This window comes from Neofelis nebulosa, chromosome 1 (assembly GCF_028018385.1).
Source record: "Neofelis nebulosa isolate mNeoNeb1 chromosome 1, mNeoNeb1.pri, whole genome shotgun sequence".
Classification (NCBI taxonomy): domain Eukaryota; kingdom Metazoa; phylum Chordata; class Mammalia; order Carnivora; family Felidae; genus Neofelis; species Neofelis nebulosa.
Genome location: NC_080782.1, coordinates 193822316 through 193837718, shown reverse-complemented (window position 1 = coordinate 193837718; position 15403 = coordinate 193822316). Strand labels below are relative to the sequence as shown.

General features: G+C 36.9%; 1 protein-coding gene across 20 annotated transcripts in view; it reads left to right on the top strand.

Annotated features, from left to right (window-relative positions):
• LMO7 (LIM domain 7) overlaps window positions 1-15403 on the top strand; it is a 196546-nt gene that overhangs the window by 79088 nt on the left and 102055 nt on the right. For all 20 annotated transcript variants that reach the window (XM_058682605.1, XM_058682673.1, XM_058682770.1 and 17 more), the window contains exon 3: window positions 4531-4600. In XM_058682605.1, the coding sequence (XP_058538588.1) occupies window positions 4531-4600 (70 nt within the window). The remainder of the gene's footprint in view (window positions 1-4530; window positions 4601-15403) is intronic.

Here is a 15403-nt window from a genome sequence, read left to right as displayed (position 1 = left end):
TGCCAAATAGCAGATAAAACAAAAGTCATTGTCCTTTAATTTGTAAGGAAATATATAATATTTTTATTTTGTCTTCTAAAAATTTATCAATAGGAAAATTTCACTAATGTGGGGGTAGATATTTAGAAAATGTAGTCAACAGAAAGATAATAGAAATATGTATGTGCGACTGACTGACCATAGGTTAGCAAGTTCACTCTCAATGTATTGATATGCTGTTTGAGGTCAGTGTCTCTAGTGCATTTAGAAAAAACATCTTTGGAAATAGGAAGTTGAAACATGTCTCTCAATTTTCCACCTCTACTGAAGGGCTTTCTGGTAAAGGGGAAAATAAGGTTTGGCATTTAGAACTAGTTTCTGGAGACTTAAGAACACCAAGTTCTAGCTCTTATTAAAACTGTTTATAACCAAGCTAGATGTTACATTGAACTTTATGTACAGTTTTTCTGGTGTTATATTTAAAGTCAGGTCACATTCACTGGTGACAAAGTTGCAGAACAGAGACAGCTTTCTAGAATCTGTTATGTAACTCAGCTCTCTCGGAGGGAGTGGGCAGGATGTTTTGGAGAAGAGAAGAAAAAGAAGTAGACGACAGTACAGGGATGAGCTGAGAGAGAGGGGTTGCAGGCTTTAGCCAATGTGGTCTACCACAGGAGGTAGCAAATGACTAGGTGTTTTCTGTCCCGGTTTTAATCTTAACCAAAAGAGCAAACCTCTGATGTGCTAAAAAGCACATAATCAGATTTATGCCATGGCCTGAGGGAAGACTTGGGGGAGTAGAGGTATAATTCTGCGTAGGATTAGAGGAATGGTCTGCTTGCAGGCAGTTAAAATGGTCCCTTGACTGCCTTTAGTTCCTTGTGCACAGAGGCCATCTGGAAGATTATCATGTTATATGATTCTTAAATAGAGCCAGTGACCAGAAGTGAGTGTTGCCTGTTTGAATTTCACATGTGTAATTGAAGAACCCTTCTTTTTTTTTTAAAGCATTTTTTTTAAACATTTATTTATTTTTGAGACAGAGACAGAGCATGAACGGGGGAGGGTCAGAGAGAGGGAGACACAGAATCTGAAATAGGCTCCAGACTCTGAGCTGTCAGCACAGAGCCCGACGCGGGGCTCGAACTCACAGACCGCGAGATCATGACCTGAGCTGAAGTCGGCCGCTTAACCGACTGAGCCACCCAGGCGCCCCAAGAACCCTTCTTTTTTTAAGTTTATTTATTTATTTTGAGAGAGAGAGAGAGGGCAGAGAGAGAGGGAGAGCAAGAATCCCAAGCAGGCTCCGTGTGGTCAGCACAGAGCCTGATGCGGGCCTCGATCTCACAAATCCTGAGTTCATGACCTGAGCCAAACCCAAGAGTTGGATGCTTAACCAAGGAACTACCCAGGTGCCCTGTGGAAACTTTATTATGCAAAGAAGTTCTATTTGTAAAACAGAGTAGTATCTCCCTAGTGTGGCTTTTTTATTTGATTTGATGTTAAGACTCTACCCCTCTTTTTTTAGATATCCTTAAATTTCACAGAAGTTTAGGGTCACCTGAGTGGCTCAGTTGGTTAAGCACTGACGTCACCTCAGGTCATGATCTCATGGTTTGTTGGTTTGAGCCCCGCACCAGGCTCTGCACTGACAGCTCAGACCTGGAGCCTTCTTCAGATTCTGTGTCTCCCTTTCTCTCTGTCTCACTCCAGCTCACGCTTTGTCTCCGTCTCTCAAAAATGAATCAACGTTAAAAAAAATTTTGTTTAATTTCACAAAAGTTTAGATTTAATGAAATCTATGTTTCTCCCTAGAAGAAATATCCTAAAAGTTTTTCCTTTAATTGTATATGAAAATAAGTATTCATGATTCACAATCTGATTGGATGTTCAGTTTTTGCCAAAACCATATGTGCGTTTTCTCCATACTCTAGTCCTTAGAACAAATACCATTTTAACATTTGACAAAATAAAACAATGTTTTCTCCTAGTGATGCAACTTTTAGAAGGTCGTTTGTATGTTATGCGGAGTGTTGTTTTTGCCTGGTGGCTATTTCCATGTTTCTACACGTGCTAGGAGACTCAGGAGTCAAGAAAGAAGCTAATCCACTGTGCTGTGTGTTGCTTCTAGGTAATAGCTGTGGGATCTTCTGATGAGGGAGGAGTCAACTCATTTTTGGGAGACATCATTTAACTGTGCTGTTTCTTTACTTCCATCCCTTACTTCCTTTTGCTGACTAAATTGAATGTAGGCCGTGTTATTATTCATTCCAGAAACTGTTTTTAAAAAATGCTTGTGATGTTACTAACACTGTAATATAAGAATGATAAATGAAGTAAACAGGTAAATACAGTGATCTGGCCAAAGTCATCAGTGACTCAAATGGGTGGAGGAAGACTTTATGACATTCTTCTGCTAATGAAGACAACTGATGCTAGGCTTTCCTGACATTTGATAAGTTGACCCAGCTCATTTTAGTCTTTAACTTTTTACACCACCATAGGGTTACATTTTAAGATCCAAGTTACTGCAGGAAAGTCACTGCCAAGTTAATGGCCAACAAGTCTATGAATTTCTTGATTTATACTATGCCAGAATAATGTTCCTATTAAGCAATGTTGCATTTATTAGTTCTTCTATGCATTGCAAGATGCCACTGGTAATAGAATTTAATAAATACCTGGTTAATAGGGAACAGCTAGAAGAATTAATTTGGAACTGTCATTTCTTATAAACCTGTTCAACTTCTTTTCTAGCTCCTCAGCTAGTGATTAAAGAAAAATAATTCAGCTATGAAGGGAGAAAGCCTTCCTTCCTACATGGCTTTCTTTGTGCAAATAAGAAATTAGGAATCAAAGAGTAACAGTTCTAGAAAATGCTTGAAGTTGAGGGGGTGATTTTATTATGTATATTGTCTAAAGATCTTTGTGTGAAGAAACTAGGAAAACAGAAAACAGCTCACCAGACTAAATCTTCATAAGCCATTGTTTTGTAATTTTGATTCCTGTTGAACAGCATTCTGAAGGTTATTAAGTTGAGACTTTTGTCTTCTTTATTTTTAGCACATTCAAGTGTATATATAAATCTCTGGAATGTTGAAGGAGTGACATTCCACAAGTGTCAGATTTTTTTTTTCTGTTGCCCATTGTGAAGAGGAGACCAGTAAATTAAGAATGTTTGATTCTTTCTCCTATATCTGCTTTCCTTTTGCAGCTCTGTTTACAGAATAAAGAATTGCTTTTTGTACCCAGATTATTGAATAGGAAAATCACTGTTTTAAATTGCTGTTTTCTGACAGTGACTAATGATTAATTACCCAAGCTAGCATTAGTAGAAAAGCATTACTATAGTATTAAATTTCTACATGGCTTAACACTGTATTGGTGAAAAACAACAACAACAAATAACATACAATTGATGAGAACTACATTTAGAACCAAAAATTGTACTCTTAAGTTATAGTTTTTAAAGATGGCTTCTTTTTTTGTTGTTCTGGAATGTAGCTACTTATACATATCTTTGCAGATTCTGTCATAGCAACTTAAATGTGTTCAGTATTAGATTCTGAGGTAACTGTTGCCTTGTTTGGGGGAGTTCTGGCACATTTAATATTTATCCAGTCATTCTGCTATGGTAACAAAGCAGTTGGTCACATATTTGAAAGAGTTAACAATAAGAACTTGCTGGCCATTTGGATGAGTTCCACTGACCCTTTAAATCTGGCAAAATACATTTGTGACAACATGGATGGACTTACAGGGTCTTATGCTTAAGTGAAATAAATCAGACGGAAAGACAAATGCTGCATGATTTCATTTACATGTAGAATCTAAAAAACCAAGCAGAGCAAACAAACAAATCGATTCATAAATACAGAGAACAAACTGGTAGTTGCCAGAGGAGAGGGATAGGGAAAATGGGTGAAGTAGGTGCAGGGGATTAAGAGGTATAAACTCTGGTTATAAAATAAAGTCATGGAGGTGTAAAATACGGCATAGGGAATATAGCCAATTATATTATAAACATTTTGTATGAGGACAGATGGTAACTAGACTGATAATGGTGATCATTTCATAGTGTATATAAATGTCAAATCACTATGTTACACAACTAAAACTAATATTGTATGTTATAACTCTGGCAAAATTATATGGTTCGAATCTACTTTTCAAAATAAAGATCAGTTTGAGAAAAAAATAATATGATTGATAGAAAAAATTATTCTTAGGTCCAAGAGAACTAAATTATAATGAAAGAGATTCTTACACTGCCTCTTGGAACAGAATCAAATGTTACCTTTAATAAATGTGGAACTATTTTTAGGGACATGGCTTTGAAGATAGTGTCTGTATGGTCTAAGAAGATACTTACCATTGTTGGCTGTGCCGTTCTTCCTACTGTGTTTCTTGACTTGTTTTCTTGGTTGTTTGCCTTTTATTGGGCTCTTGGCTCTGAATCACATGTGGGGGATGGAGTAGTGACATACATGATTGAATACTAAACTGATATTGGCATTCTTGTAATTGCATGTGTTATTTCTTTATTTTCAGTTTGATTAATAAACTTAAACCTGGTGTCATTAAGAAGATTAATAGACTGTCCACACCAATAGCAGGTTTGGTAAGTAAAAAATTATCTTCAAAACTACATTTCTTTGTTTTTGAAGTGTAAAAAGATGGGTATAGACCGGTACTCTTATCTGGAACTATCATAGAAATTAGGTTTGGAGTTTTGTGCTCAAGAAAAGTGTTTTTAGTGATGTTCTCCTTATACCTTTAGTTCTTTCCTTTCCCTTCTACCAGGAGGCTTTTATTTTTCTACTTTTTGTTTGCTTTGCTTTTTGTGCCCTCAAACTTCGTATATCCCCTTTCTTGGCTTATTTCTTCCACAGATTGCATTGTTTATGATCATGTTCTTTCTGAAGTTCAGCCCTGCATACTTTGTTCGCTAGTTGACCACAGTTTAGGGAAACTGTAGATGTTCACCAGTTGTTACATATCTGTTGCTTCTGCTTAAGGATGACTCTCACTTAGCACACTTAGATCTTGGAGTGTATTTCCAACACTTTTGCTTTATATAGTAGATTTCCTACCAGTGTTCTCTGTGATATTGGGTAGGTCACTGTCTTCTTTGCCTCAGTAATACTACCCATGAAACAACTATGGGATAAGTCTTTAGATTCCTTCTAGCTTTAAATTTAGATTCTGTGTGTGAAAAATACCCTACACTGTCATTACATAGATACTCTGGTGGGTCAATAATAATTGAAAGACCAATAACAAGGTGGGGCTGTATCTTTGAAAGAAATAATTTATAATTAAGTACACATGATGGGTTATTTTCAAAATGTTAGCAACTCCTAAGATTCAAGGCTGATCATAGAAGTCAGTTTAGAAAACTAATTTTATGGGGCACTGGGTGGCTCAGTCAGTTAAGTATCTGACTTCAGCTTAGGTCATGATCTTGCAGTCTGTGAGTTCGAGCCCCGCATCGGGCTCTATGCTGACAGCTCAGAGCCTGGAGCCTGCTTCAGATTCTGTGTCTCCCTCTCTCTCTGCTCCTCCCCTGCTCATGCTGTGTCTCTCTCTGTCTCTCAAAAATAAATAAACGTTAAAAAAATTAAAAAAAAATTAATTTTATAATACACTGAAGTTTAAGACAGCTAATAACCTGGAATTTAGATAGATAGATAGATAGATAGATAGATAGATAGATAGATAAAATCATCTTTGCAATAGTCAAGCTGCTTATTATATTCAAGAACTTTTTGTTTGGCCAACCATGTGTTTGCAGATGTCAGAGGCATGAAGGATTAAAGGGTAACAGCATCAAAATTTCTGGATTTGCAGCTGTTATGAAAATCTCATTACAGTTTTATAGGAATAAGTTAGTCACACATTGTGTATTATTGGAAAATAACTGTCTAGGAGAGAAGGAAAGAAGAGTTTTAGAGCTTTCTTTTTTCTTTGAAAGATCAATTATAATTTTCTTTTGAAACATAGAATATATGTAAAGTTCTCAGAGCAGCTGGGCTCAAATATGAATTACTTCTTTCTTACCAAGTTAATTCTATTCCATTTCTATCATGACATGATTTCTATCATGACGTGATATTTTTATTGGTCTCAAATTTGGTTAGGTAAAAAACCTATCAGGCATGCATATATTGCTATATATTGAAGATATGTATATGAATGTATAGCAATATACATATATGTATGAATTACTTCTAGTAATTTATAGTCAGTAATTCATAGTCAGAAGGTATTATTTAAGGAATAAATTAAAGAAATTTGTTTTTATTAAAAATTTTTTTTAAATGTTTATTTTTGAGAGAGAGAGTGAGAGAGACAGAGCATGAGCAGGGCAGGGGCAAAGAGAGAGGGAGACACAGAATCTGAAGCAAGCTCCAGGCTCTGAGCTGTCAGCACAGAGCCTGATGCAGGTCTCGAACCCATGAACCTTGAGATCATGACCTGAGCTGAAGTCAGATGCTTAACCAACTGAGCCACCCAGATTCCCCAAAGAAATTTGGTTTTTGAAGTGTTTCTAGGAAGAGACATTCAGTTTAATAAAAATAACTAAGTCTTATATGAAAATCATTTTTATGAAATTATTTCTGTGAAAATTAAAAGTTTGAATTATATTTAAAATCTTTTTAAGTGTCTCCAGTTTTTCTTACTTTAATATTTAAATTGTGAATTGTCATTTCTTGGATCAATTATACACATTTTAAATGAAATTAGCCTTTGATTTCAAACACCCTGCATATTTGGAATTCTTGAATTGTGGTGGTTTGTTGTTACTGGCCACTAGAGGTTTTATTCAATCTTCTGATTCTATGATTAGATATAAGCCAAATGTTTTTTATATTTAAATACAACAATCTCTCTAAGTATTTGTACTTCAAGCATGAAAATTCTATCTAGTTTGGATTTTATCTCTAGAAACTAAAATGAGATGTATTTCCAGAATATTAAATGGGATGATTTCCCAAGTATAGGACACTGAACATTTTTAGTGGGGGTGTAGGAGCATAAGAATCACCACAGTTGTAGAATTGACTACAGTTGGTTTGAAGTTGTTATCATGCCACATGGACTCCTTCTTTCCATGCTTGTATGTCAGGATGGTTATGTCAAAACTTCTCGAAGCCTCAGTTTGAAGTGTGCATTAGAGCTCCAGCATCTGTCTGGTAGGGTTGTCATATGTGGACAGAAAGGGATTATATAGTGTGACATACAGGTCCTTTTGTAGCACATTCATTTTTTTAACAAATAGTTGAGTGCATACTAGGTCAAGAATGTTTCTGGTTTGTAGGGATATATTGGAGGAATAAAGACAGAGAAAGACTTTATCCTCAAAGAGCTTAATGTTGTAGTGGTGGAACAGGATCTGGAAAATAGATTAGTAAATGGGCAAGAAAACACCAGATATATAAATGTGCTGCAATGAATTATAATAGCCTGACATTTATTGAACACACATGAGGAATCGTAGTTGGACTATGAAGTTTGACCTCGAAGAACTCCTCAAGAAAACGTATGTTAGAAGCCTTCATTTTCGATATGTATAGAAGAAAGATAAAAAGCCTGAGCCAGACTTTTTATACTAGAAAATTTTTTTTGTTCACAGCAATATAATGATTGATATTTATGGGACGCAAAATTTTTTTTTGAATGAATAAATGAAAAAGGGTTCAGTCGTGAAAAATAGTAAGCTCCAGAATTAGGTCTTTGAAGGAAGAGTGTTATAGGTTGAATTGTGTTCCCTTCTACCCCTACTCACCAAAACATAACATATTGAAGTCCTAAACCCCAGTACCTCAGGGTGTGACATTATTTGTGAATAAGGTTGGTGAAGATGGGGTCATAATTGGGGTGGGGGGGACTGGTCTAATATGACTGTTGTCCTTATAAAAAGATGGCTATGTGAGTACAGATACACCCAGGAGGAATGCCATGTGACAACTGAGGACTGAAGTGATGCATGTACAGGCAAGGAACACTAAAGATTGCCAGCAAACCACAAGAAACTAGGAAGAGGCAAGGAATAATTTCTTTACAGGTTTTATAGCGCCCATGGCTTTGTGGGCACCTTGATTTTGGACTTTTAGCCTCCAGAGCTGTGAGACCATAAATCTTTGTTTTTTTCAGCTACCCAGTTTATGGGTAGGAAACTAGGAAACTAATACAGCTAGGTAGTATTTTTTATCTGATACTTGCTTTTTAAAAAACTTTTTGAGATAAATATAGTTTCATGGGAAGTTGGAAAAAAAAACAGTACAAAGAGGTCCTCTGTGACCTTCACCCAGTTTCTCTCATGGTAATATTTTGCATAATTGTGATACAGTATTAAAGCCAGGAAATTGACATTGGTATGTCCAAAGACCTTAATCTGATTCACCAATTTTATATGCAGTTATGCTTTTTTTAGTAATAAAAAGAGCATAGATGCTTTCAAGCTAAGTGAGATGAAGTGTTTTATTTTCAGGATTTTTCAGAGGACTCTGTCATTAATTCAGTGTTCAGTCATAAATATGGCAGCCACATTCCACATGATTACTTTTTTCTACCCCATTGCAAATAGGAAATGGTGTCTCTCAGTCGAGGGTCCCAAGAGAAGAGTCTGAATGAATCAAATTACCTTGTCTTTCCAGGCTACAAATATCATAGGTCACTGGCCAGCTGACGGATGTGTTCCTTGAGAAGGGAGTCATCTTGGCAAAATGGGTTGTAGTCTGGAGTGCTGATAGCCTTTGGCTCACTGAGTTCAGGTGTGTGGGTTAAAGAGGATTCTGTGAATGAGGTTTCTCTAGGGTAGATACACTGTATTAAATTAAATATAGTAAAAATTATACAATTTCCGTGCTCCAAGCCCTGTTTTCTATCATTCCATTCTTATTCTTTTTCCTTCAGCTATAACTTCCATCTACTTCATGTCGGCTACTCTGTGTATTTAGCTTTGAAGCCAAGGCGATGTGTTTACTGTTTGTAGGTGGATCTGTGTGGAACACATGAATATCCTCTGAGCAATGACAGTATGGAGAGAGGTGCTTAGCTGATTTGGAAATATATTGAATGCTTTGCTTGAAACATTCATATGATTTTATGATTTTTTCTTTCCCTTTTGGAGAGATGTTAACCATGTTCTCATAGATCTAGAGATAGGGCTTTTCTCACTTAATTCTAAGTTCTAATTTTTCAAGAAATAGATTTTCCCTATCTTTTCTATTTTTTTATATTCTTCACAAAGCGATGCCCCCCAAAAATCTAACCAGTCTGAATTTTCCAAAAAATTAGCTGCTGTTAAATGTGGGTATGTTCAATTCATTGAAACTCAAAACTAAAACTTTATTTTGGAATTAAAAAACTCAATCTCAAAACAAAACCATGAGAAACAGGCAAGATATTCTGATGGTGAAAAGAGTCATTGAACCAGAATAATGTTTACCATCTGATGTCTTAGTGCGCCTGAAATACAATATGTGCAGAGAACATCAAGGAAGTTATTAATCCCAAGACTTATAGTTGTCTTGGACCCCTGATGATTTAGTTGTATTTACTAAAGCAAGGTTTCTCAACCTTGGCACCACTATTGACGTTTTGGGCCAGATCATTCTTTGTTTAGGGGGTGGTCTTTCCTGTGCATTGTAGAATGTTTAGCAACTTCCCTGGGTTTTACTTACTACATGCTGGTAACACCATGCTCCCCAGCCCCAAAGGATGACCACTAAGAATGTCTTCTGACATTGCCAATGACCCCTATGGGGTAAAATCATCCCTGGCTGAGAGCCATGGAGATAAAGAGTTGAGAAGATAAACGCTACCCCTTTGCATGGGCTGGTTTGTTGACTGAGTATAGATTTGAGTCATCTACTCATGCCTGCTATTTCAATTGCAGTTTCTCTGAGAAAAGGAATCGTATTCTAGAAAATTTGGTTTGAGGGGCCCCTGGGTGGCTCAGTTGGCTAAGCATGCAACTGACTCTTGATCTCAGCTCAGGTTTTGATCTCACAGTTGTGAGTTCAAGCCCCACATTGGTCTCTGCACTGGGCATGAAATCTACTTAAAAAAAAAAAATATTTGGTTTGAATCATTTTTTGTTTGAAAGTTTGTGTCTGTCAGTGTGCTTAATTTAAAAATCTTCACTATATCCACACTTGCTTGAAAAATACGGGCCAAATTTGAATATCCTTCCTCTAAAGGGTTACTCTTTCAGATTATTTTCAAGAGTGGAATATATAAGGTGTGACCGTAGAGACTGGGAAGGTTGTCTCCTGATTTAGGAATGCTGTAGAATGCAGGAAATGAAAAGATGCCAGCTAACTTAAGCTGTTGGATATCAGTCAGATTCTCTTCTCTTCATAATAGCTACTTCAAGAAATCACACAAGTCTATGGGTCCATTCTTGCTGCCATTTTTCAAAAGGTTGTTAGTGGCTAATGTTCTTGTGTCTGTAAAATTATTTCTGATTCATCTTCACTCTCCTCTACACTTGGGCACATCAGCAAGGTAGTGCAACCTAGTCTGTGCCAAGGTCACTATTGAAACATCTAGTTGTTCCCTTTCAGCAGTAATAGAAAATGCACCCGAGGAATCAGCTGTAAAATTTAAATATGCTCGTCCAGGTTTTATCATGTACTTTTTAAAACCCACTCTCAGGCAGTGACTCTGTGTATCCCACTCTTTTTCCAAGGGGAAGGGGACCCAGGGGGTTGGGAGAGGGAGGTTTATGGGACACTAAGCTTCTGAGCTCTTTTACAAATAAAACCAATAGAGGCCGCGGAGGTTAATGATATCAATAAACTTGATTAAAATTGCTCAGTTGTGATTTCATGATTAAAACTACACTAAAGAAATCTTTTAATTTCAAAGGGAGGGTGAACCACTATTACAAGTTGTATAATTATGCCTCGAACAATAAAATTTAAACTATTTTTATTTTTCTAGCTTGTCAATCTGATTATTTTCTTTAAAAACAAACACTAATAACTAAAATATTGAGTGCTTTTTCTTCTTAATAAAGTTATAGGAGAGTACTATAGTGTTACTGCTTACAGTGTTATTTAATGTATTATTACGCTTAGGTAAGATATTATAACATAAAGGCTGGCCATTTACTAAAAATAAGGCCACTTTATGCATTGAAAATGACATTTTCTGTGGTTATATTTTAATTTAAATAATTTCTTTTCTAATGTATATTTTCCTGGAATTTCTGTGATCAGCAGTATTTTGAAATACTTTAGCATTATATAATAATCAAGTCTAAGAAAACAGACTGAATGGAGATTGTGCATTGGCTGTTTTCAGGGTAACAAATATTAGATATTTAATACCTCCGCCTTAATACCTCCATATAAATGGCCTATAAATAACTCCATGATAATTGAGTTATTTATAAAGAAATTTTAGGTGATTTTGTCAAGAATCTCCTTATCTCCTTATCTCCTTATCTCCTTACTTTTCTCCAACTCCCAGTTAAAGATAAGTATCACCAAAAATGAAAACATAAAAACTTAGTGTCAACATTGAAGTTGTTTCCAATACCCTCATAATGATACAGCACTGCAAATCAGGAAATTCCTGTTTTATTTCAGGCCATAATTTGTTAGTCATGGCACTGGCACAAGATAGGAGCATTTCCCTAGAGTTCCAAAACGTACTTGTTTTTAAATCTAAGATGAACGTATGCCAACTTTTAGCCTTGAGGGCAACATCTTAAAAAAAACATTAATGAATTAGAATTCCTAAAGCAACACCATGATTAGCTTGTAAAGTTAAAGAAAAATTCATTCATAGTAGGATTATGTCATACAGGACAGTTTTATTCAGATATGAAAATGCTCAGAATGTCTCTCTTTAAGCACCTTTTGTTGTGTAGAAATTGGAAACAGTAGAGCAAATGAAGTTAATAAGAAATAGAACCCAGGTCTAAGACTGGTATGAACACATCAGTTATTTGATAGGTTTTAGGCCCATGACTATCCCTCCCTTCCTAAAAGTATTTATTGAACACCTACTATGTGCCAGGCACTATTCTTGGAACTTGGAACAAAGCCACAAGTTAGGCAGAGAAAGTTCCTCCCTAATGGAGCTTGGTCAGCAGGTCAGTAATAACTTATCAGGTACTAATAGTTACCGTGCAGAATATGTAATACCTCGTCAGTTGACAATAATTACTCTGGGAAAAATAAAGTGAATGGATAGCGAATGATTGAGTATGAGAAGTGTTTCAGAGAAAGTGCTTAGGGACATCTTGTTTCTGGAGTTGACATTTGATTGGGGACCTGAATAAACTGAAGGAGGGTAATGTACGGGGATCGTGAGACTTTTCCAGACAGAAGGAAACGAGGGGGGATCAAGGCAGGATCAAGCTGGGCCAGCAAGGACTATGGATCTGGAACTGAGTAAGGTGGAGAGGTAGGCCAGCAAAGATGTATGTGGCTCTATCAGCTTTGGTGGTAGATCACATTTTACTTCTAGCATGATGAGAAGCCACTGGGGACTTTTGAGAGGAATTTAATTTGTTAGAGATCTTTGGTTGCCTGTGGTAAAGGATGTACATGTATCTGTGAACATACCAAAAACCATTGAATCATACACTTTAAATTCATGACTTGTATGTGAATTATATCTCAATAAAATGTAAAAGTAAGAAAATCACAAATTGGTATGTGATGAGTAGACTGAAGGAAATTAAGAAGAAAAGCAGGAAGGGCAGTTGAAAAACAGTTTTGATAGTTGTAATGACTAGTTTTGTGTGTCAACTTGACTGGCCATGGAGTGTCCAGATAATTGGTTAGACAGTATTACATTATTCTTAGGCAGTTTGCATAAGATTGCAGATTTGCAAATGTCAGAGTGATCAGTGTCAGTCTTAGATATTGTTCCCTGATAACATGATGGAAAAGATGATTAAAGGGATGGTTTGTGATTATTTAACAAGAGAGTAACATTAGAAGCCAGCCTTGTCTACCACAAATGCTCTAAAGAAAAATATTACCGGGTTGGTACCATGGCGAGTTCCGGAGACCAGCAAGAGGTCATGAAATGGCTCATGATGAGTTTTGTTGGACTTAAACCATTTTTGCTTGTTTTTAAAATTGGAGCCAACATTTGCAGACCCTCAGGTTTCATTTAAAATCCTCATCTCCGGCTTCACAAGGAATGTGGCAATAACAGGCCTGCGTGCCCCCAAAGCAACCATTGTGTGGGGGTGTCCTGTGGAAAAGATGGGAGTCTCTGCATTCCTTGTTGCCTGATCATTTCCCTGACATGATGCTCATTTTATTCATTTATGGTTTATTCAGTCATTTTACCACCCCTCCCTTTTAGACATGTCTTAATTCCTGCCAACTGTCTGTTGTGGCCTTGTTGTAGTCAAGATGGAGAAAAATAGACCAGATAATAATATTTGTAGGTGAAATCTTAAGTAAAAAAGCTCAATTTTAAGGAGCTAAATGTAAATCCATATAAACTTCGAGAGAAGTTTCTACAGTTTGCCTTAGGGCTTTGTACTTGTGCTATTTTCATTTTTTAAAAAAAGGATGGAATAAAAACATGGGGATTATACTTAGTCTTGTTTGTAGATGTTGGAACAATCAGACATAGTTAATGTACTGAATATCAAAATCTGCAATTTAACGTGATCTAGATGGCTGCAAGTCTCCAAAAGGATATTTATCAGGAATAGATTTGGTTTTTTGGGGGGAAAAATCACAAGAAAGCAGTGGTTTTGTATTATCTGCAAACTTAATCATGCACTTTATGCCTTTATCCATGAAACCTCACTTGATAGAATCATATGATTTGCATTTCCGATTCTTTATATCCACCTTAGTTTATGCTAAATTTCACTAGCCTCCTGGTCCATTAAAGTCCACAGGTCATCTTCCTGTGAATTATCTTGTCCCTGTGAACTGGTTGCTGCCAGTGTACATCTCAGTTAGCCAACAGCATCATATAGATGCCACAAGGCAAAGTACCTGTGTCCTGTAACGAGAAGTAAGGTCCATTTATTGGCTACTTACTATATTCCTAGAAACTGCCAATCAATCACCTGTTTCCTCACTAAATCTTCAAAATCACTGTCATTTGCATTTTATAAGAGGACAATTATTAGTGACCCATCAAGTGATGACTTTGATAATTAACCACACCTGGAGTCCTGTTTTGAGTTACATATGCTTCATTTTGAGAATGAAATTGTCTATAAGGAACAATGATGGTTGTCATAGAAAGAATGGTTCCCAATAATGTTCATGCTCTAATGCAGTGAACCTGCCAGTGTCTTGTAAGAGGAGGTTAGCATCGGGTTCTGGGTAGAATTGAGGTTGCTAACCAGTTGACTTTGAAATGAAGAAAGGATCCCGGATTATGTAGGTGGGCCCAGGATAATCCCAAGAGTCCTATTAAGTAGAAGAGAGCAAGAATTAGTCAGATGGTGGTACAATAGAGACTCAGGCTGGTGCTGCTGGTTTCAAACGTGGAGGAGAGGGCCTCTGGAAGATGGAAAAGGAAAAGAAATGGATTTTCTCCTAGAGCTTCCGAAAGAAATGCAGCCCTGCCAACACCTTGATTTTTACCACAATGAGACTGATTTTGGACTTCTGACCTCCAGAGCTATAGGGTAATAAACTGGTCTTGTTTTCAGCCACTGATGCGGTGATTTGTTATAGCATTAATGGGAAATCAATATAGTGGTTAAGAGCACAGACTCAGGAATTGAACTGTTTGCTTTGAATCCTCAATCCACCACTTACTGGATGACCTGGGGTAAGTCACACGCTTCTTAGCCTCAGTTTCCTCATGTGTAAAATGGGTACAATAAGACTTCCTAAGCTTTTTTAGTGTGAATTTGACATAGTTTGTGTAAAGGGCCTCAGAATGCTGCCTGGCATACGATAAGAGTTCAGTGGATGTTAACTCGAGAAAATCAGTGATTCAGCAAAGGACTGGTTGGGATGACATGAGAACTGAAAACTGTCACAGAGGGCCAAGGGGCACTGAGAAAACTGGGGATATTTGAAGAGAAGATGTGAGGTTGGGGGAATGTGTGGAGGGTAGGAGGCAGGAGAACTAAGTAGCTAAGGGGCTCTCGTGGGAGTTAGTTCATATTAAGTAGTCAGATTTAGGATCGGTGTTTTACAATTACAGCGAGGGAGTCTTTGGACTTTTTTTGACAGAGAAATGACTAAAAGAGAATCAGTCTCATAAAGCAAGGAGTCCCCGAGGCTGGAAAAGCAAATACAAGGGCTGATGATCCAGACACATCACCTGTAAAAGTGACTCTCGGAAGGGGGGTAGGAGCAGTTATACTGAAGGAGCACGAATTCCCAGCTAGCTCTTAAGTTTTACTGTGTCGTTTTCCTTCATTAAACGTGCTTTACTGCTTCCTAAAATGTGTTTTGGCATCATT